At 37.0% G+C, this 23,407-nt stretch overlaps 3 protein-coding genes across 4 annotated transcripts in view; 2 read left to right on the top strand and 1 right to left on the bottom strand.

Moving 5' to 3' along the window:
- Positions 1–23,407, top strand: part of LOC149053356 (uromodulin-like) — a 272,818-nt gene that overhangs the window by 217,137 nt on the left and 32,274 nt on the right. The gene's annotated exons all lie outside the window — the stretch shown is intronic.
- Positions 8,079–13,123, top strand: LOC149053360 (uromodulin-like). The gene is made up of 5 exons (XM_089190126.1): positions 8,079–8,446; positions 8,701–8,850; positions 10,289–10,408; positions 10,755–10,877; positions 12,244–13,123. Exons 1-5 carry the CDS (start codon positions 8,134–8,136, stop codon positions 12,591–12,593), a joined length of 1,056 nt encoding a protein of 351 aa, XP_089046252.1. The 5' UTR covers positions 8,079–8,133; the 3' UTR covers positions 12,594–13,123.
- LOC149053355 (solute carrier family 25 member 32-like) overlaps positions 14,293–23,407 on the bottom strand; it is a 42,514-nt gene continuing 33,399 nt past the window's right edge. Inside the window, exons 1-5 of one of the 2 annotated variants that reach the window (XM_089190470.1) lie at positions 16,791–16,871; positions 15,920–16,012; positions 15,349–15,407; positions 15,009–15,059; positions 14,293–14,486 (exon numbers count right to left, since the gene is read on the bottom strand). In XM_089190470.1, coding sequence (XP_089046596.1) covers positions 14,414–14,486; positions 15,009–15,059; positions 15,349–15,407; positions 15,920–16,012; positions 16,791–16,856 — 342 coding nt within the window. In that variant the 5' untranslated portion in view covers positions 16,857–16,871 and the 3' untranslated portion in view covers positions 14,293–14,413. Of the gene's footprint in view, positions 14,487–15,008; positions 15,060–15,348; positions 15,408–15,919; positions 16,013–16,790; positions 16,872–23,407 lie in introns of those variants that run through there. The other variant, XR_016181929.1, reaches the window with a different exon arrangement.

The raw sequence follows: 23,407 nt of genomic DNA, 5'->3' as shown, positions 1-23,407 counted from the left end.
TAGAGGATGACTACCCAAGATAAGAAGCCACAAACTTACTTTTCCCTCTTTCGTGTTCTCCCTTTACATGAGCCAATGGTCATTACATTTCTTCGTATTAAGCCTGTTCTTTGTGTATTTCCAAAGGTGCTGACAAGAAAAATTTCTTTAACAATCAAGAGCTTCTTTTCTTTCTGATTATTTCCTTTATTTTCATGACCTCCATGAGTGATTCTAAGGTGATATTGTAAGGAGAAGTTAGATGCTAGTCAATATTAGGGGGGGGGGAAGTGTTGATTCTTATTAATCCTTTTGGGTGGAGAGGGGAGTTGAGAGTAAAGTTTTTTCCAAGAAATTACATTAAATTAAACTATGAATGTCATCAGAGTCAAAGCACTTTACATGTTCTTGTTTGTCTGGGTGCCATCATTTGAGCTATACCAAGCTGGTGAGGCCTTAACCCTTTAACTCCCAGAGGTGATTAACATGTAACTTCTCTTTGTAACATCCAAACATCATCCAACAAAAAGGTGACGATCATACTCAAGCTTATCAGGTAGAACCAAATTCTCCTAACTAATTTACAAAGAAATGTGTAACCACGAGAGAGGAGAATAAATAAACAGACCTTGGAAGTTAAAGGGTTAAATTGGGCTGAATTAGGTTTGCGGGGTATAAAGTTTTCAAATTGTGATTTCCAAGAATACTCCCACTTCTACATTTTCCATGCACATGAAAAGTGCACCTGTAGAAATTTAAGTCTGAATACATTTCTTTTAACTCTGTAATTACGGACTGGAGATATAAGCAAGTATTAACCACCCGTGTTGGATTTTTTACTGACAATGTGCCTAGTTCCCAGTGATAAAAAGAACGCATTCCATAAGGCAGAAAGGCTGAATGAGTGCAAGTACTATACAGAGTACAAGTTAAAAACAAGTTCTCAGCTAAAATTAATAAGGATCTTTACTATACTGGTTTGATTCATTTACTCTTTTACCACCAAGATCTGATTGCTAACTCTCCCCTCTAGCTCCTAGACATTTCTTTGTAAATAAGTGATGAGAATTTGGTGTAAGATCAAGATAAGTTTGAGTATTCTCATGACCAGTTTGCTTGATAACGTAAGGATATTATAGGGAGAAGTTACATATTTATCACTCCTTTGTTAGTGATTAGGATATGCGCATAAAGTTGCAATCAACAGGGTGGGGGGGAGGGGTGAGGAGGGAGAAGTTCCCTTTAAAAGAACAATGGGAGAGGTCATTGTTATCTTTAAGAGCTAAGGAAAGTGATGGATATCAACTGCATTGTTGTGTATAAAATGCTGTGAAAAATGTTCAATAATTACAAGCCTCTGATGAATGAGGTCAATGATATGAACGCACAAGGCGGTTAACTGCGTAACGTTTGCATAATTGTGTTCTTTTTATTTTATGATGGTTGGACTGGTCAGAACTGTTGCCAAATAAAACTTGGTAATAAAACCATGAGCTGAAAATCTACCCATTCTCTTCCACTGCATGATAGTCTCATTAAATTATTTATCCTCTCGATGTCATCTGTTTGGAAGAAAGAAGTGAATAATGCTTTCGCACACCAAGAATACGATTATACATGCGACTGTACGTACGTACTGTACGTACCCTGGAAAACAACAAAAAATATTCAGAGATCGTGTTAAAAGAAATAACGGAATTTCATATATCGTCAAACCTACTTGTACCACCAACATTATCCATTACATTGAATCTTACTTCAATACAAAAACAACAATGTTCATAATTTTCAATTTACAAAATTCTCATTTATTGACTTTTTCCTTACCGACAGAAAAGTCTTTCAGGTAAACGGCTAAAATCGGCCAGTGGCAAATCTTCCAGCTGTCGATTTTCATTCTCAGCCGCAAGAAATGCCAACACCAAAGCCGTAACCTTCGGTTTCTCTTTTTGTATATCGGTTTTTTCCACTTCTAGAAAATTATGAACCTAACCGTCCATCAGCGATACGAATTTTTTAGTGTTTTAGCCGCCACAACCCGAGAAAGAACCTTGTATTGAGAATCGTGAAGGCTGTGCCGCTCATTCATTAACCTGACCGAGTGGCTCCAAAGGCGAGAGACGCGTCAGCAGCTGATTCGCTATATCAACACACGTGAAAAAATTTGGTATCGTGTTCTTACGGGTTTTCTCAGGGCCGGAAATCCCTGTTTAACACCGCAGTTTATGTTATAAAACTTTTTACCAAATCTACTTGTACTATCAATTTCATCCTTAACATTCTGCCTTACCTGAGGACACTGGGGATCAATCCTTTGTAAAATCCTCTTACTCCTGCCTAAGATTTTGAAAAGAACTCTCCGTGAGAGGAGAAAAGGAAAAGAAGAAAACACCTATTTCATGAAAATGTGGACTTGATCACTTAGCCTTAAATGGAAGGCAATCCAAAAACTGGATCCGGTCCTCAAACAAGCTGGAATCAGTTCTCCACCAATTTCGGTCCAGTTCTCTGTAAATTGTTTCAAAAGGACAATACTGTACCTCCATTTAATGTAGATGGATTTGAAACTAGAGATAAAAAGCTAGTCTGTAACGTATTAAAAAAAAAGTTAACTTCTTTTATCAAGTTCCACCTGACCTGAAAGTTTTACTAATCACATCCAACACGCCTTTGTATTCCACCATCTTGTACTGATTCTTTAGAAAAGTAAAATTATTGAACAACAAATAACATAAGGAAACAGTAAAAATAGAACGATTCACCAAAATAAATAATAAATCGCGTAGAGACAGCCCAAGATGTATTCAACTGGTTTTGGCTAATTTTATGGGCACAGGATCTAAACTTTGGCACCGTGCGTTGCCATAACCATCTTGGATTCGTGTTTCTTGAGAGGAATGAAAGAGTGAAAGAGGCTGAAAGCTACTCTCCCTACATGGGATTTTATATTCATCCATATTGTAAGGTTTCCTTGGCCTTTTTTTGGCGTCCATTTGAACTCCTAGGAGGGGGGTTATGTGGGGCAAACAACTCGTTTCTCAGGGAACTGATATAATGACCTGGCTAAGGCTCGACTACAGGCCACATCAACCCGGATTCCAGCAGACCAACCGATGAGGCCTCTGCATCACCAGCCTGAAACTACATAAAAGCTTAAAACTACAGTTTATTTCAAGCTAATAGCACATAAACGTAAAATAAAATATGTTTCATAAAGTTTCTAGTATATACTTTGTTATGAAATAGGTTTTTGTTCATCGTGGTAGTTGGATGATATTATTAGTTTGTTATGTTGTCTCACGACAATGTCACTTAAATGTGGAACGCAACGTTTCGACTGCTTACTGCAAGTCTTCTTCAGGCGATGAGGTCGACTAGTTCTGGCGCGGCTTTATATATCATGGTGGTCTGTTGTGATTGGTGTATTTCAATTTGGCTATTGTTTCCATGTACCATGGCTTCCTCAGGCGTTCGCTGGTTTTTCGTGCGTCGTTGGTTTCGATGTTTTTTTATTGTAAGCATCCACGCTACCGGTATTTCGGCTCCGTTGTCCCTGTTTATGTTGTTTGGGCTGATTCTTGTGTGAATTGCCTCTTTCACTTTCCTTGTGTACCAATGGCTTTCTCGGTTAATAAACTTATCACTTTGGATAAATGATTCGAGACAACGTTTCTCCCAATTGTTGATAACTGAGTTAAGTGAAAATGTTTTTTGGGAATAATTATTAAGAGAATAAAGTTCAAAGTTCTTGACCAGTCGTACTTCTTTTCTGCTTTGAGAAGTGGAATATTCAGGACTTAATTATCTTCAAGCCGCACAGGTCCGGCGGTTGTAATTTGCGTCCAAGGGGCGTCTTTCCTAAAATAGAAACCTCATAAAAAATAACTGTCCTTAATGCATCAATTCTTGGTCACGGAATCATAGTTAAAACAATGTTTTTAAAGGACTTATCTCGGATTCAAGTTTCAATACACAAAGGTTGTGCATACAGAAACGAAGCTACTTTACGACGATTTTGACGCAAACGAAAATCAACGACTAGAAGATTTGCCACGGCCCGTGTACCTGAAAGATTTTTTTCTGTCAGTAAGGACCAATTCAATTACTGTAATTTTTTTTTTGTATTGAAAATTAGGCCCACTGTTTGTTTTTGTAGTGATTCAACGGATGTTTTCATCTTGAGTGTATCAATGCGCTTTAGGACTCTTATTCAAGGATTGTTGATCCTTTTATTTTCATTCATTAAAAAAGTCGACTTTTCTGGTCAGTAGAGGGCTGTTGTGTTTATATCATAAACAAAAAATACATGGTTGCTTGTAGATATGAAATTTCTCTTACTATGTTGAACTCGACATCTCATTTGAGAAGAAATCTTTCAAGTACACGGCGAAAATCGGCCGGTGGCAAATCTTTTAGTTGTTGATTTTCTTTCTCAGCCGGATTGTAGCATTTGTAGAAAGGAAGGAGAAAAGGAAAATTAATAAAGTTATCGTACTTCTGCCATTTTTATCTTATCAAAACCATGAAATCAAAGTTGTCATGATGTGCATAGTTGTTCTTGATTTTGGATGATGTCGCGAACATACTTGTATTATTTTTGTGCAATATAAATGAGAGAAAAAACACAATTTAATTAAAGACGCTCAGGGGTTGCTTTCATCCATGTTTTAAGAATGCAGGACTTCTTTTCGACGCTAATATATGTATTCGTTGTTAGGGACAAAACAGTGTGATTCCTTTTTATTATTCTTCTGCCCCACGAAGTGCGTGCGTTTCATTTCATCATACAAGGATTCCTCTAACGTTGTTTTTTGTTTTAAGGCTGATGAAGATTCTATGAAAATCATCTGTGTTTTATTTATTCCCAAGTTACGCTTTAGACACTCATACTATTCTGAAAAGTTGCAACATTTTTTAATAGATTCCAATTTTTTTCAGGTTGTTACACTTAAACAGCGCATTTTTATTCTCAACAACAAACAGGAACAAGAAATTAATTATTAAGAGCATGAGAGATATTGACTATTGTGACAGTGACTGCTGTCACAAGAAACAACCGCCGATGACAGCATCGTTTTCAGAGGGTTTTTATTTCTCGTTAAAAACTCTGGAGGAAGCGTGCTATATGCTATAAAAGGTAAGCCAGTTTCCTTAGACGTTAGCAAGTTTAAATCTGAGAATGAGACATTTTATTTTCAAATGATTATTTGGAAATAGTATGATACTTATTCCTTTCTGGGAAAAAAAATGATTTCCGAAAAAACTAAGATGAGATGATCCCCCTCTCCTGAGGTCATCAAACTGGTGTCCTTGCAGCTATGTAATGGGATAAGATGTTGCGATATAAAAAACAGAAAACATGAAGTTCCTCTTCAATGTTAATTATTAGACTTTGGCTTAAAATAAACGGTTGGTATCGTAATCATAGTCATAATACCTTGATGAAAGACAGCATATATCTAATTCTCTGACTAACTGAGAAAGGATCTTTTAAATCGACAAATTCATGACGTGAGCCTGTCCTCACTTTTTTCGAGTAATTTGTTCAAAGATGATATGAACATTGTCTTTATCAAATCTCCAATTTTAAGTTTACAATGCACCAGAAAACCTTAAAATGTTGAAATCTTGGGCAGAGAATGAGAAAAGTTTAAATTTTCCTCTTTTTTGTCGACTTTCTACAACTTTCCACGACTTCCTGCGTGATGCAATGTTTTGGAATAGTTTGCTTCTTTAATGTTTCTTTAATGCTTGCTGCCTCTTGATCGAAGGAAACTTTATTATAATGAAATGGTCAAGCAGACAATGTTGTATGCCTCAGGCGTGTGGACATCCTGCTCTGTAGAAAATAATCGGAAAGTTTCAGGTTGCTGATACGAAAGCGAACAGCCTTCAACTTTTCAAACAATTAAGTTGGGCCCCTTTTCATGATGAAGCGAAAATAAATCAGTCAATCTTGGTATATAAGCGAATTTCTGGCGATTGCCCATCCCGTATGACTCAGGTGGTAATACGAAATGCAGACGTTGATGAACGAACGAGCAGACATAGACAACTGAACCTTGTCTACCGATTCAAACGGGAGTCAGAGGGAGGTCCTTCACAGTATCGACTATCCGCTTCTGGAATAAGATCCCCAGCGAGATCAGAAACAAACAGAATCTTATATGCTTCCAGAAATCTATGTTAGAACATTTTGTGAATAGTTATAAAGACTTAGATTATTTTGTCGTGTAATTTTAAATAATAAAACCAGGTGCTGAAATTTTTCTCATCGTCTTCCATTTCTGGATTGCATTATTTTTCCTGTCAATGCCATCTGTTTCGGAAGGAAGTAATAATGTACACCCCGAATGTGAGTGCACATGCTAGCGTTACTCAAACGAAAAAAATACAGTAAAACCAACAATGAACGTGTCCACAGAGATTGCAGTTTCTGGATATCTACTATAGCGCTCCTTAACTGGATTTCCGAAATTCGAAAAAAAAAAAAAAGAAAAAGAAACCGCAAAAACTTACACTAACACGTCAGATTGAGCACCGCCGAGTTCTGTTCAGACAAACATACGGATTTTCTTTCGCCTCTGCCAAACCAACGAGATGAAAATACCTTAAAATACCGATTACTTTTTCTACCCCACACCTTTTCTTTGATATGTTAAGGTGATTGTTATTATAGAGGTGAATTGCCAATCAGTTGGTATTCTAGGCCCAGAGATTGTCTTGAGCTTTACTTTGAGGCTTACTGGTGCAATGGGAGTGACTTTGCTCTAGGCTGAGAGGTCATTACCTTCTATCAAAATCCAAGACACCTGATATCTCCAAAAATGTTAATGGGTGAGAAAAAAGTGACTATTGCACTTAGGTAACCTGGCCCAAACCACCAAAACTTTCCCCAACATAATCTCAAAGATAACGCAACACAATCAGTTACTCGCCAAACATAAGATTATCGATTTGTTAAGAATTAATCAGCGCACGAGGACGAATAAGGAAAGGCTATCGGGCATCAAGTGAACTAACATCCGATAACATCTCTAACTGTGAACAGGACCCTGAGAGTGACGCTAAATGAGTGCGCTTCAAACTTCGAGTCTCTTGACTGAGACAAACACCATGTCTCAGACGCTTTTTTCGAAATAGTTTCACAACTCTTTTATTACGTTTTTTTTCGAATTTCTGTAGTTCTTAGCAATAGAAACAAAACAAGAATGTAAATATTGTAAAGAAAAGCTACATATGGTGCAAAATATTTCTTGAGGAATTCAAAGAAGCGAGTACTCATCTTTTTCGAACACAACCTACGACAAGACAATTTTTTACCGCTAAAGAACAAATTAGGGATTCGTGTAAACGGTACTGTAAAGAGTTCTTCCGTGTATAACGTTATAAATAAAATCGAGACCAAAGATTTGCCGCAATTCAACTGGCCTTTTTCAATTAAAAAGCCTCAATTCAATCGACGAATTCACAATGCAACTTCAACCTCATATCTTCCCTGTTAAAGTGATATAGAGGAGGAATCAAATCATTTTGTTCAAACCGAATCTTTAGTGCGAAAGTTCTGCCTCGTTGTTCAACAAGGGTGACGGAAAATTGCAAGCACAATTAGGTAAGGAAAAACCGGAGTCTTACTTAACCTTTGTTTTCTTATCAAATTGCCATAACTTGAATATTCTCTCTCAAAAATCGAACGGTCACGATATGTTTTGTATCGCCAAAATGTCGCAACTCATAACATCATGGATCAAGACATTTCAACAAATATTTGGATGCTTGCCTCACTCGTTTCATTTTCATCTGTTAGTCGTGAAGCCGATCAACATCTCAGCTGCGATTCTGTCTAAGAAACAACCTTTACAATTCCCCAATAACTGCAAGAGATGTAATAGTTACAGATATCGAAGAAGCGGATGAACAAAGGTGTAGCGACTCAGACAGTAAAACATGTGGTAGACGTGTTGTTGACTTGCAGCCGATTCAGAATAGATTCCTTCATTTCTCTTCCGTTTGTTTCTCCCTCCGTCTATTTTTTAGTGCATTTTTGTTTGTTTACTTGTTTGGTTTGGTTTGCGTTAAATGTATGGGCCAGAAAAAAACGTTCAAAGCATATTCCTAAATAATATACACTTTCCAATTTCAGCATCGGTAGCAATGGCGTGGAATTCAAGCTTCCTCGTCCTAATGGCCTCTTTGTATCTCATGAACCTCGCTATTGCTAAAAATCCGTGCAAGACAGAAGTTAGCGCACCTGGTATGGCTCTCAAAGGATTCGTCTTTAAAAAGGTCCCAGTAACAGCTCCTCATGTGTGCGATATCACCTGCGAGAAGGATACGATATGTCAAAGCTACAATTATGTAACTGGCGAAAAGTCATGTGAATTGAACACCCGAACCAAGGAAGCAAGGTCCGAAAATTTCCAGCCAGATGATTTACGCTTTTACATGGGACGCATTAGTGGTAGAAGTATGTATCCGGTTTAGTTTATTTTAAATACAAATCTTTCTCAATGAGTTCTTAGTAAAAACCTGCCACTTTCTGAGAGCAAGTGTCTGATTGCTTTGTTATTAAATACATTAATATATGCTAAAATTCACCGATCTTCATTATTATTATTCTGTGTTTATCTTGCCCTGACAAATATTTTTTCAACTCTAATCTGTTTTGAAACTTCTATTACCCTTAAACTATATATTAATGAAGTCATGTCTACATCATAGCCCCCTTAGGGTCTATTCCCGAACTACCAGCGTTATCGTGCCAAGAAATAAAATTAAGTGAAGGTAAAGACAGCATCAGCAAAAAGTATTGGTTGGATCCAGCTAATGTCGGGAGTTCAAAGTTGGTTTACTGCGACATGATTTTGGAAGGTAAGTCAGTATACCAAGAACAGAATTTACACAGCATTTGGTCTGCCTTTGTCCTTGCCTTTTTTGAAATGTTTTCACCTTGTCTCGGAAATTTCTTCGATTAATTTCTAAATAGACATAACTGACAGGAGCATGAAAATAAAATCGCTTGTCTGGCTCTGAACCCTGTGCACAGGATAGATATGTAAATGATTTTCCATGGCGCTACGTTTTCGTTGACGCTCAAGATATATTTGAGTGAAAAAGTTGAAAATTATTATCATCAAGTTTTATAAAATAGTCAAGATACTACGAGCACCCTGATTGGTCAAAAAACAATCGTTGGTTGCACCGGTAAACCTGTGGAAAATTGAAATTTATATATGTTATTAAAGTAACAGACCGCACTTTCTATCTGTTTACCAGCGTAGTAAACGTCTTCAGATGTTGGGAAACCATTTTAAAACAAAAGTAGATCAATCGCCTCCTCCCCCTCGCCTCCTTTCTCACAAAGTCCAGCGTGGATTATATCGCCAGTAAACTGAGAGAAAGAGCGAAAAATAAAGGTTCTACAAGAACTGCGGTGCTGCGTCGGTGGGAGAGTGCAACAGGGTAATTTAGTATTATCAATTGAGTTGATGAGGTAAATTGGCCACCGTAAAGAGTGTTACAGCGAGTGCTCGAAACGTCAGCTTTGAAACTCTTTACAGAGGCCAATTTGCGTTATCAACTCAGTTGATAAGATAAGAAAAATATTGGGGAAGGAAAAAAATCTAAAAGAAATGGTAGGTTGAGTCCTGAAGGGATTGTATATTTTTCTCTAACCTTATCTGACCCTTTTCATAGAAAGAAAGGAAACCTTTAGGAGGCAGAGAGAAATTACACACCCCTGGGAAATAATTATGTTACTACAGAATACCTCGGGGCTGGCATCGTTGTGCGGGAGCTGAGAATCAAAAATGTCTTAAACGCATTTGGTAGCATACAGCAGAGGTACATACAACTCAGACTTAAATGGGCGATTAAAGCAAAAGGAAACATGACTCTTTGTAATGCTATCAGTGATCGAGGAAGGGCTAACGCTCGAAACGTCAGCTTTTTTACTCTTTACGGTGGCAAATTTACGTTTTCAACTCAGTTGTTAATACTTAATTACCTGCTATAATTATCAAAACCTGGCTGATGCCAATATTAAGAGTAGTTACGCTACACCGCAATTTGGTCCAGCGTTTTGTGACGACCTATCCCCCAAGGGATGGTACGTTTTGTGGGAGCAGCAGGAACAAGCCAGTTGCTTCAGAGTCGATAGCTTGATAAACTGAAATACTCGTGATAAAATATATATTTCAAATATCTAATTCGTTATGTATGATTATCAAAGTAATCACTCGACTGAGAGTCCGCTCATTTTTAAAGTGACAAACATGATGAAGTGCAAATATATATGTGGTTTCCTCAGATATTGACGAATGTAAAGGAAATCACTCTTGTCACGTGAATGCTACCTGCACGAACACCAACGGATCCTATCTTTGTGAATGCCACCCTGGATTTAGTGGAAATGGTCAAAGCTGCACAGGTGAATTTAATCTCTTTGCTATAATATTTAGAATATTCCTGCTCGAATATAACCTGAAGCTGCTGAGGTGGCCATATTCTTAGTTTCTTATATGCAAACGATACCGGTTGTGCCCTAAGTCTGCCTAGAACTGTCCTTTAATGCATTATCTGAAAAAGAAGGAGCTCAAATTCGGATCCTGATGATTTTATCTGGATCTCCAATATCACTGTTTTAGTCTCAAAGCCTTAAAGTAGTTAAAGACATGCGAGTTACAATGTTTAATTCTTTTTCGCCTAAAAACACTGTAGGTACATTTACCAAATCATAGAAAAAAATATATTTAGTGGGCTTCAAAATTTGATAGATGAATCTGCAGACTCGAGACTTAATCATTCCTATCACGTGAATGCTACATGCATGAGCACCCTTGGATCACATATATATGAATGTCACCCTGGACATGCTGGAAATGAACAAAACTGCACAGGCGAATTTAATCTCTTTCCGAAATATTCATGACATAATTGACTCTAGCGCCGCACCATTCAGCCCCGTTCACTCCTAACTCGTAATATAAGCATCGGTTTTTCATGAAGGCGATGAAATTTTTATTTTGTTTGCCGCGTTGAAAGTAGCAGTAAATTCCTCAGAGTTGACTTTCATCCGAAATTCGCATCGAGAAAGCATAATTTTATGCTACCTTGTGCACAAAAACGAATCATTTTTTGATTATGTTTTAAATGATTTAACAACCTTACACGAACTTTTACATGATGCAGACATGAAACTCTCCGTGGAACTAAAAAAACCTTCAAGAATCCCTAACCTTTAAAGATTCCCTGATAATAATAATAATAGCAGCTATGATCCTTATTTGACCTATGCAAACCGATGGATGAGTTGCCAGCAATCGGATCCTTGTGTTTTCGCAAAGATTTCTGGGAGCGCCACGGGGCAAACATTGCAACTCTCTATAAATAAATGTATGGCGAAAGGCTGTTTCGAGGTCCAAAGAAACGATTACGAAGAGAGACCATCGCTTTTTTTGCCGCTGCTTTATCAGAATTGGAGTGGGTAATGTTGATTCAAGGGAAGCGTAAGTTTTGTTTGAACAACCATGAAATATGAAGTAAAATGAACCGATTGACTTTTCACCATGCGCACGGTTTATTGTGAAATTGACATCGTGTTCTGGTCTCGAAATTTAGACATATTAGCCTTTTCAGTTTTGTTTACGTTTGTTAAGTCTACTTATAGCTTATAGCTTTTTTCTTGGCTTGGTAATACAAAAGGGCGCTACAACGCTTCCTTGAGCAGCAGGAGATCGAAATGGTGTGCTTGGGCATTGAATAATATCGCGATACATTAAAGTAATTGCTTGGGAAATCTTTGTGCAAACGCAAGGATCCGATTACTGGCAACTCATTCATTCGCTTTATGATTATATATAATTGGATGGTGCTAATAGACAGAGTCATTGCACACTCCTGGGACTGAATTGTGTTACTACCAAATACCTCTGGGCTGGTATCGTTGTTTGGGAACTGAAGATAAAAAATGTCCTAAGCGCGTTTGGTAGCTTCCAGTTGAGGTACAAACAAATACAGGCTTTGATGGGCCATTAAAGCAAGAGTTCACATAACTCTATATAATGCTATCATTTCATTTTAGTTCCTATTTGCATCATCACTGTCCAATCCAAATTCTTCTTTAAATTTTACTTAACGCATAGTTGTTCTTGTAAAACATTAGTCCCATCTAGTTGTTGTCGAACTGATTGACTTGAAAAATGTCAACAAAAAATGTTACCTTTGTTACCACAACCTTTTTGTAATGTTTATTTCATTCACTAGCCGACCCATGTTATAATTATCAACACCTGAGTGATGCCAATAGAAAGAGCAGTCATGGACCACTTTTGTGTGACAACTTACTCCCCGAGGGATGGTATCGTTTTGTGGGAGCTGCAGGAACAACAACGCGTGTGCCAGTAGACCGGTGTGGTACAGACTGGTCAGGCTGGTTGGATCGTGCTCATCCTACAGTGGGAGATGGTGAAGTTGAAAGGACGGTCTGCTTTAGTGATCGCTCTACTGGTTGCCAATACAAAAAAAACATTTTTGTAAAAAACTGTGGATCCTACTTTATCTACAAACTTTTAAAGCCATCTGGTTGTAACTCACGCTACTGTAGTGCAGACTGAATGTGAAGCAAACAAACTTCGCGTAGTAAGAGAACTCACAAATCGCTCCGTAGATACATGTATATAAAGTTTTGACATGTAAGGTATTCAACCTTTCTTCTCTATCGTAAACATTATCATTAGATTTTAACTTTGGTGGCAAACAGGTACTTATCTCATTAGAGTGATAATTCTCATCAGATAGCCTCTGTCATCAAAGAAAGTTGCCCCAAGTATCTTTAAGTAATCTTCCAGTAAAATCTGCAAGACACAAACTCTCAAGCTTAAGGTTTTCGAGCCTTTTATTTATGTTTTTTTTTTTTCGTTTTTTTTCATCCTTCAATTGCTGTAATTATAAACCATGATTATTTTAGCGTATGTCCGTGGAATACAAACAGGCGCTTTCTTTCGTTATAGGCGTAGAAAAAAAAGCGATGACTGTCAAAATCTGACGTCCTTTGAAATTACATAAAGTTAACGTAATAATAGTGACTCAGTATTTTGAAACATTGAACCAATTTCCAGTAAGCAAAATTCAATGGTTTAGCCTGCGTAACCGTGTGTTAAATGTGTTCGAATCGACCAGAATTCATTTGAAATTAATGGATCGCTTACATCTCACGCTTATTTTGAATCCAAGTTAAAGATCTTGACGCAATGGCTTCAAAGTGTCCCTATAAAGCTTATTTAACTAAGAGCACGGGCACCTCATTCATTCAAGACGAAATTTGTTAAAATACTTTTATAGCTTTTAAAAGTTGACCTGTTTTACTACGGTTAATGTTTGCCTACAACATTAACACGCTAAAAGAAAGGTATTCAGAACTGCAATGTGTTAAAAAAAAGTGTTTAGAGCAGCATAGGTAAACACAAGTTGTAAACAACTTTCTACACCGTTTAAGTAAGCAAAGTGACATGAGCTGGGTCAATTGTGGTTCAGCTTCTTGAGTGGTGCGAATAAATTATCTCATTATTCAACAAAAACTGTGTATCTCTTTGTAAATAAATTTAACTAACATGGACTATTTTTAGCTGAGTTTCATAACACGAACACGAGTAAGCGTTAAGGGCAGTGTAGTCCATGGGTCGGAGTAGGTTCTCGATACCACTCATCTGATAGCGATCGCGAAAGAGTAGCTTTCACCGTTTTTTACTGAAGTTAATGTCAATAACCAGGGAAAAATAACAACAACAACAAGGAAATGTTGCAGTGAAGTAAAAACAGAGCCATAAATAAAAACTGGGTTTAACTTTACATCGCAACGATTCAGTAACAAATGGAGAAAGTTATTGAAAAAGATTTTAACGTAAGGAACAGAAAAAGGAAAATAAGGTAATTTTGAACTTAATATTGAACATTTTTCTTGATTAATTGCAAGTAGTTTTCACTAGTAATGTTTGAATTATGAAGTTAATAGTAATAAAAAAAAAATTGCAAAAAGGCATCTCTTGTAGTTCATGCCTTTGTTAGTGCTAAGGGGATGTACATAAATTTGATACCCGTATGGGACAAGGGACAAAGGGGAGGGGGAAGGTTCTTTATAAAAGACCAATGGGAGAAATCATTGTTACCCTTAGGACCTGATAGTAATAATGGATACCTTTTGCATTGATGTACAAAAATTGCTCTGAAAAAATTCGTATTCACATTCCGCTGGTAAATGAAGTTATCAATAAAATGTGTAAATGCACTGGGCGGTTAACTTCGCTGGGTTAATACATTTTTTTCCATAAATGAATCAGTCGGAACTGTTGCAGAATAAAGTCTGGTAATAAAATCAGGTGCTGTAGTATTGCCCATCGTCTCCCGTTGCCGGATTCCATCATTTATCCTGTCGATGTCATCTGTCCGGCAGAAGGAAGTGAATAACGTTTTCGTACACCACGAATGTAAGTGCACATGCTGGCGTTACTCTAAAAAGAAACAAAATCAACAACAATCAAACGCACAATACACAGTAAAATCGACAATGAACGTTTTACATATATTACAGTTTCAGGGTTTCTTCTAAAGCGCTCCTTTGCTGGATTTCCAAAAACAAAAAAAACGGCTAAAACTTACACTAACATATCAGGGGGGGCACAAACATTTGTGATAACGAGAAGTATCTTAATAATTTCACAGTATTCGAACATGTAACTGACGAAAACAATGACATGACACCTGCTCCAAATTTTATAGCCTCTTAATGTATCTATCGCCTGTCTCTTCTTCCCAGCTTCTCACAGACTAGAGGGTGCAAATAAGTTCAAACACCTTATGGGGGTACCCCATCTCTTAAGACCCTTTTCTTTACAAAGCGCCACATAAAATTAACGATGGGAGCCCACTAAGCCCTCTTGGCCAATTTTAGATTATACATTGCAGTTTAACACATAAAACTAACTAGCAAATCTACTTGCATCATCAAATTTATCTTTAACATTCTGCCTTACCTGAGGACACTGGGAATTAATCCTTTGTAAAATCCTGTTACTCCTTCATGCCTAAGATTTTGAAAAGAACCTGCCGTAAGAAGAGGCCAGAAAAAGAAGAATACCTTCTTTCGTGAAAATGCAGACTTTACCACTAAGCCGTAAGTCAATCCGAAATGGATTCAGTACTCAAACAAGCTGGTTTCAGTTCTCCGCCAATTTTGGTCCAGTTCTTCGTCAAATTGTTTCAAACGGGCAAAACATGTACCTCTCTTTAATGTAGAGGGTTTGAAACTAGAGATGGAAAGCTAGTCTGTGACGTATCGAAAACTTTAAGTTCTCATATCAAGTTCCAACTTACCTGAAAGTCTTACTAATCACATCCAACGCGCCTTTGTATTCCACCATCGTGTACTGATTCTTTAGAAAAGTAAAATTCATGAACAGTAAATGACAGCAGGAAACAGTAAATACTGAACGATTTAACAAAACAGACTTGCTCAGAGACAGCTCCTGATATATTCAATTGGTTTTAGCTAATTTTATAGGCACAGAATCAAAACTTTACGCCATGCGTTCCCATGACCATCTTGGATCCGTGTTTCTTAAGAGGAATGGAAAGAGTGAAAGAGGGTGAAAGCTACTCTCCCTCATGAGAATTGATATTTATCCACATTATAGGGTTTCCCTGTCCTTTTGTTGGTGCCTATTTGAACCACTGGGAGAGGGGATGTGTGGGGCTAACGAATCTTTTCCCAAGGAACCGACACAATGACCTAGCTGAGGCTCGAGGATCGAGCACAGGCCACATCAACCTGAAGTCCAGTAAACCAGCCGATGAGATCACCGGCCTGAAAGTAAAGTAAAGTCGAAAGTAAAACAAAATCGATCTCAAAAGGTTAATAGTTTGCTAATGAACTTCCTATTCTAACCTGAAGTCTTGCTCTAACCACTTGATAAGGATATGTCGCTGTTGCGGCGAAAATTTTCGACAGTGAAGCCATTAGAAGGTACTCAGTTGAACTCTGACGAAAATGAAAGTTAGCAAAACGTAAATTTGAGAGAAAAACACTTTATATAAAAAAATAACTACTATATTTTCAGCACTTCAGAGTGATTCCCAAGATAACCCACGGTTACGTAATAATAACCGTCATCCTATTAGTACCTTCCTACCAGCCACATGTACAACAAAGGTAATAAAGGTTGTCGTTTGGACGTCAGTTGTAGCTTCAAAATGCTGAAGCTCGTCATGGACTACTCAAGATGAGAAGCCAAAAACGCCCCCCACCCTTCCCTCTCTCATGTTCTCCCTTTACATTCGCCACTGGCCATTACATGCGTTCGTGTTGACCCTTTACACCCTAACATCAAATACATATTCTCCATACTGTTCTCTGTACATTTCCAAAGATACTGAGAAGGAGAATTTCTTAAACAGTCAAGAACTTTTTCGGTGGCTGAATATTTCCTCTATTCTCATGACCTCCATGTGTGATTCAGAGGTGATATTGTAAGGAGAAGTTAGATGTCAGTCAATCTTGGGGGGGGGGGGGGGGCGAGGGTTGATTCTTATCAATCCTTCTGGGTGGAGAGGGGAGTTGAGAGAAAAGTTTCGTTCCAGTAAATGACAACACTTCAGTCATCCACCCTAAGCTATTAACATGATCAGAGTAAAAGCACTTCACATGTTTTGTATGTCAAGGATTAAGATCAAGAGTTTCTTGTTTGCTAACTCGGTTGAATTTGTGAGCTTTAACACGTATACAATCAACTATACAGACACGTGTAGACAGTATTCACCAGCTTCTTGTTGATTGGTGTTCCAAAATATTGACTGTAGCCTTTCTTCAGCTCCTCATAGGCCATGAATTGCAGTGCTCCGTGTGATACGCCAAAAATACCTGGAACTTAACCCTGGTCAAGTAAAATATAATGATATGAGCAAACTTCATGTTCCATCCAAACACATAAACTCAGGTAAACTCTAAGCTAGGCAAAGATAGCGAGGTCTTAACTCTAGGACTGATGTTTGTGCTTCTCTTTTGTTCTTGCTCTTTCCTTCCCTTTTTCTCTTTTTGATTGGTTTTTTTTCCTCCTTTTTTAAGGAGGTTTGAAAACCACTGTTGGCTTAGTGCATATGCAACAACCAAAACATACTAACTACATAATTAAAATGTTTTACATTAAGTCTCAAAAGTGAATATCAGAGACATAATTGTGATTGCATCATGCAGACCAACATCTGTAAGATACCTAAAGTTCTCTGCAATCAGAGTACCAAACAATGAGTCACTTAAAAAAATAGGCCCAATGTATTGGTGTACAGTTTCCAAATTGTACTCCATAAGAACACTTTTACACTTCCACTATTGAATCTCCCATGTACATTTAAGAACTAAATACTATATATATATATATATAAAACTTTTCCTAAAATGATCTCAAAAATAACGGAACACAGTCGGTTACTCGCCAAACATACAATTATCTATTTGTTTAAAATTGATCAGCGCACTAGAATGAATGTGGAAAGGGCATGGAATGAATTAATGTCTGATAACATTTCGCACCGTGAACACGACCCTGAGAGTGACGCTAAATGAGCACGCTTCAAACTTCGAGTCTCTCAACAGAGACAAACACCCTGTCCCAGATGCTTTTGTCGAAACATATTCACAATTCTTTCATTAAATTTTTTTCGAATATCTGTGGTTCTTAACAATCGAAACAAAACAAGATTATAAAGACTGCCTCGAAAAGCTCGTCCGTGGAAAAGCACCAAAGTTTGCCCGAGAGGTTTGAAATTTCAGAATTCAGACCACCTGTACATGCTCTAACATTCAAATTCAAATAAAAGATTATTTGGGACTAGAAGTTATTAGGATCGCACAAGTTATTTGTAAACTTACAGAGCCACAGAATTTAGAAAAGGAACCAAAACTGAATAGTTTCTTTGAGATCAGCTTAGATTTATAAGGCCTATTTGGTGCACCTGTTTATTTTGTCCCTTGTTAGAAGTGCTGTTTCACAGTAACTTTTTTTTGTTTGTTTTCAGTCATTTGCGGCGGTGAAATATCGCTCAGCCGTGAACGAGACTCTGAGAGTGACGCTTAATGAGGATGCTTCAAACTTCGAGTCTTTTAATGGAGGCAAACATCATGTCCCGGACGCTTTTTACGAAATAAATTCACAATTCTTTTCTTAATTTCTTTTTCCAATATCTGCGGTTCTTAGCAGTAGAAATAAAACGAGATTATAAAGATTACCCCGTAAAGCTCGTCCATGGAAAAGCGCCAAAGTTTGTCCGAGAGGTTTGAAATTTCAGAATTTGGACCACCTGTGCAAGGTCTAAAATTAAAACTCAAACAAAAGATTCTTTAGGACTAGAATTTATTAGAATCACACAATTCAAACTTAAATTAGCCATTTCAAATAAAATTTTGTTCACAATTTACCTCCTATTCAGTTCAGTTGCCTGTCACAGTTAAACAATGTTAAAAAGATTGAGCAACCCCGTGTAGAAAAACAAGCAACCCAAAAAAAGATGAGAGCGAGTCTCTATTAGTATAAAAGTTTCGTATTCAAAGGATGATCATTCATAGCTTTTAGGACCTGTCACGTCTCTCAATTAACTTAGCCAATTTGGTAAAGGTAACCTCGCGAGTTAGCATCACCAGGTAAGCACATCTCTAAAATATCACCTTTGATTGCCATCCACAGGAGGCCTGTGTATTTGTCTTAACACGATGATGGTCGAAATCCAGTTTCGTGCTAATTTCCCTCTACGCTTTTGAGGTTTCGCGTTGCCTTGAAAGAAATCAAAAGGAAAAACAAAAGTGGGCATACTGTCGTGAGGGAACTTGTTCTCTTTCTGTACGTGTTGAGGGCGGAGCGGTCTTTAAGACTAACATACATATTTAAAAAAAGCTATTGATAGCATTCATGTAAGTTTCGGCAAAAATAGAATCATGAGGTTCAGTTTGGATAAATGATTCGAGACAACTTTTCTCTCCACTTTTGATAACTGAGTTTAGTCAAAAAATATATTATGAGAATAAATGGTAAGAGGATAAAGTTAAAATTGCTTGACCGATCGTACTACTTTTCTGTTTTTAGAAGTGCAATCTTCAGGACTTACTTATCTTCAACCCGCACAGGTGTTCTCAGTTGGTTGTGATTTGCGTCCACGGGACGTTTTTCCTACAATAGAAACTTCATAAGGAGGTTCGGGCAATTTCCATTCTCTAAAATGGTAAAAAAATAAACGTCCTTCATTCATCAAAATTTCAAATTCGTAATATTTCGTCACGAAACCACAGGGACTTTTCTTTAGTAAGTTAACTCATCATTCTGAAATGTTTGAGGGTACTCGTTTTTGAGCAGAGGTGAAATATGTGACCCTCCAAGGGATTTTAAGGAATAAGGTGAACGCACGCACACGGTACGCTCACACGCTACTTCAAAAGTTAAAAAAAAAAAAAACTTGCTTTCGATTTGTACAAAGAGCCGGAAATCTGGGCTTATTGACTGTGTGAAGCGATAAGGATTTATAGTTTACAAGGTAAGAGTTAAATTTTTTTTTTTTTTTTTAATTACCATCTCTCTTATTTCTAAGATAAGAGTTGAGTTTTGAAAAGTAATTCATGTCTTCAAACTGAGCTCCTCTGGACCTTATGAAACTCGTCGTCCTGATTTAATTCCTTATGAAAACCCTGAAGAAAAGAGCCGTGATTTGCCATGAATGTTTCTTTTTAAAATTACAACTTTCGGATCGGACAAAAGATCTTTATTTTCGACTATATTCTGCGAGTAATATATCTCACAAATACCATTCTCACAATTAAGAAGCTGACAAACACAAGAATCAAAGTGAGCTGGGTTGTACAAGATAAGCTGGTCTGTTAAGGAAACAAAGGAACTTAGCGTGTTGGCCAGATATGAAGAATGGAACACCCTTTCCAAATCTATTGTTTTTATGCGCATATCTTCACGGCAAGTATGTCAAGCCATTAGCGTGCGAGCGTGTTATAACGTGCCGTGTGTGTGCGTTCACCTTATTCCCTGAAACCCCGTGGAGAGTCACATACATAATTTCAGGTTAAAAAGTTACTGAGAGCTGACAATCAAGTCTCCCTGACGGGCACATACATCTAGTGCCATGCCAGAATTTCTGCAGCTCTGGACGTTACAACATTTTCAATAAAACTGAAAAAAAAAAACAAAAAAAAAAAACAAAAAACGCTTCAACATACTAAAGGTTAAAATCAGACTACATCGTTCAATTCTTGAACGTGCAGAGCATTTTGTCCTCTTTGACCAGAGTTAACAACCAACGCAATTGAAAATTGAATATTTGTATGAATTAAATAAACCAGCATTTAACTTTCCGTTGAATTTTATAAAAACTTTTTGTCCTCTAAAGCAACACATTTTCTCTATCCGTAAACACTGAAACATTTTGCTTTTATTACATAGGAGAAATCTCCTTGTTTTCTGTCTAAATATTGCTGTTTTGAAGCCCACGTTTTACTGAGTCTGGAAGAAAAGCACGATATTATGCGGAATCGATATGAAAAAAATCCCTAAAATGTCCATTTTCCAAGGAAAATGCTATTTTGGAAAACATAAAATAGTTTGGAAAGCGTTATAGACTGACATAAAACTTCTAACAATTTTGAAAATTCATACATGAGCCTGAATATTTAATGCCATCGTAACAACATTACATGTTACAATGTGGTAACTAAACTCCCACTATTCTGAAGAAAGGAAGTCAAGGTATACTCGGTAACTCTCCAGGTTTACATTGTTATATTACTAAATAACAAAAAAAATCATCATGGTCAACGGATGAAAGACGGTTTTGTGACTAAAAGAAGTAGATTATTTTTAATACTGAGGAATAAACAGGAACAAAATCTTGTTAACAATGGCAAAACGATAAATATTAAAAACGGCCTCTGTTCAGTGTAGTTCTGAAATCCTCTCTAAAATATTCGTCAGTAAACATGTAGCATCTTCGACTAATGTATTCATCATAACGATAAATATTGAATATCGATGTCCTTAATGCATCAAGATCAATACCGACTTTAGGGAGGTAGTTTTTGGTCACGGGTGGAAAGCTAATAAATTCTTTTTGAGAAATGTAGGTGTTAGCTTTTCATTTCGTAAAGAGGCTACGAAGTACTGGATCGCGCTATATTATGGCGAGTTGTCTGTGGTTTTTGACGTATGGTGTAGTTCTTGTCTCGAGCAAATCATGCTCTACTGTTTGAGAACACCTGATTTGAACCGAGGTTCGACATGTTTAAGCTTAATAGCCCTTAAGAGCTGATAATTGATTCTTAATGAAGTTGCTAAGAGCGGGGGCTATGGGAAATATTTGCGTGTTCAGTGTTTGATCATTCCTGGCAAAAACTCCTGCTATCGTTAATATATGAAGAGAAGGAGTTTCTTTGTTTGTTTGTTTTTCTTGTTTTTTTTTTTTGGTCTTTTTTGTTTTTTGGTTTCGTTTTTGAGAGTTGTTGCGGCTTATAAACCCAAGATCAAACTGATGCGTCTTTCTAGTTGTTATGACATTTAAAACTTTATTCAAAGCTTCCAGGATAGGAAAGATAGTACCACGAATCTCGAGATTTACTCAGGATTGAGAAGTTTTCTTTCCACATTTGGAAAGTCAAATATTGCAAACAACTTCTAGCACTTTAGAATGCAACTTCTAAAAGCATGCAGCCGTGGCAGGTTGTAGAATCTATGGAAAGGAAGAAGAAAAAGGAAAATAAATGAAATTACACTACTTTTGTCCCTTGTCAAAACCACGATCGCTTAAAAATTAAAGTTTTCCAAAGTTGTCATGGTGTGCAAAGCCGTTCTTTATTTTGGATGATGTCGCAAACAGGCATTTTTTATTACGTTAAAACAAAAAAAGAAAAAGCCGAATTTAATTAAACACGTTTAGAATGCGGGTCGCCTTTTTGGCGCTAATGATGCATGTGTTGTGAGGGACAAAACAGAGTGATTCCATTTTGTTATTTTTCTACCCTACGAAGGGCGCCCGACTGATTTCATCATGTAAACATTCCTCTAAAGTTGTTTTTATCTTAAGGCTGATGAAAATTCTAAGAAAATCATCATATTTTGTTTTACGCCACGTTACATTTTAAACACTCATACAACTTTCAAAAATTGCAACATTTTTCAACAGATTCAAATTTTTTTTAAGACTATTACAAAAAAACAGCGCATTTTTATTCTCAACGACAAATAGGAACAAGAAATTAAAAATTAAGAGCATGATAAATATTGACTATTGTGACAGCAACAACAGTTACAAGAAACAAGTGCCGATGACAGCATCGTTTTTAGAAGGTTCATCAACGACAAACAGGGACAAGAGATCAAAAATTAAGAGCATGATAAATATTGACTATTGTGACAGCAACTACAGTTACAAGAAACAAGCGCCGAAACAGCATTGTTTTAGAGGGTTGATCAACGACAAACAGGAACAAGAAATTAATTATTAAGGGCATAATAGATATTGACTATTGAGACAGCAACTACAGTTACAAAAAACAAGTGCCGATAACAGCATCGTTTTTAGAAGGTTCATCAACGACAAACAGGGACAAGAGATTAAAAATTAAGACCATGATAAATATTGACTATTGTGACAGCAACTACAGTTACAAGAAACAAGCGCCGAAACAGCATTGTTTTAGAGGGTTGATCAACGACAAACAGGAACAAGAAATTAATTATTAAGGGCATAATAGATATTGACTATTGAGACAGCAACTACAGTTACAAAAAACAAGTGCCGATAACAGCATCCTTTTCAGAGGGTTTTTATTCCTCACTAAAAATTCTGGACGAAGCGTGCTTCATGCTGAAAAAGGTAAGTCAGTTTTCTTTGACGATAGCAAGGTACAAATCTGAGAATGAGACATTTTGTTTAAATTATTTGGATATAGTATGATACTTATTCCTTTCTGACAAAAAAAAGGAAAAATATTTTCCGAAAAAACTAAGATCGGATGATTCACTCTCCTGAAGTCAGCGGAACTTTTCTTTCTTTCTTTTTTTATACGGTCCTTGCAGCTATGTTATGGGATAAGATGTTGGAATTGCTATAATATCTCTAATTCTCTAACTAATAGAAAGAGAAAGGATCTTTTAACTCGACGGATTCACGACGTGAGCCTTTTCTCACTTTTTCCAAGTAATTTGTTCAAAAAGCATATGTTAATTTATGCTGAACATTGTTTTTATCAAATCTCCAATCTTAATTTTGCAATGCAGCATAATAGACGTGAGTCGGTTGTTGCTGCTCGACACAGAAAACCTTTAAATGTTGAAATCTTGGGCAGAGAATGAAAAAAGTTTAAATTTTCTTTATTTTTATCGACTTTCTA

This window comes from Pocillopora damicornis, chromosome 1 (assembly GCF_964200805.1).
Source record: "Pocillopora damicornis chromosome 1, jaPocDami1.2, whole genome shotgun sequence".
NCBI lineage: Eukaryota > Metazoa > Cnidaria > Anthozoa > Scleractinia > Pocilloporidae > Pocillopora > Pocillopora damicornis.
The sequence above is the reverse complement of the archived record's forward strand: the minus strand, read 5'-3'. Positions and strand labels throughout refer to the sequence as shown.

Bases quoted from the DNA above. Each gene is read 5' to 3' on its own strand.
- LOC149053360 (XM_089190126.1), top strand. From the start codon at position 8,134: ATGGCGTGGAATTCAAGCTTCCTCGTCCTAATGGCCTCTTTGTATCTC. The intron at 10,409-10,754 runs GTGAATTTAATC...AAAATTTGATAG, and splicing joins AAATGGTCAAAGCTGCACAG to ATGAATCTGCAGACTCGAGA. The intron at 10,878-12,243 runs GCGAATTTAATC...TTCATTCACTAG, and splicing joins AAATGAACAAAACTGCACAG to CCGACCCATGTTATAATTAT.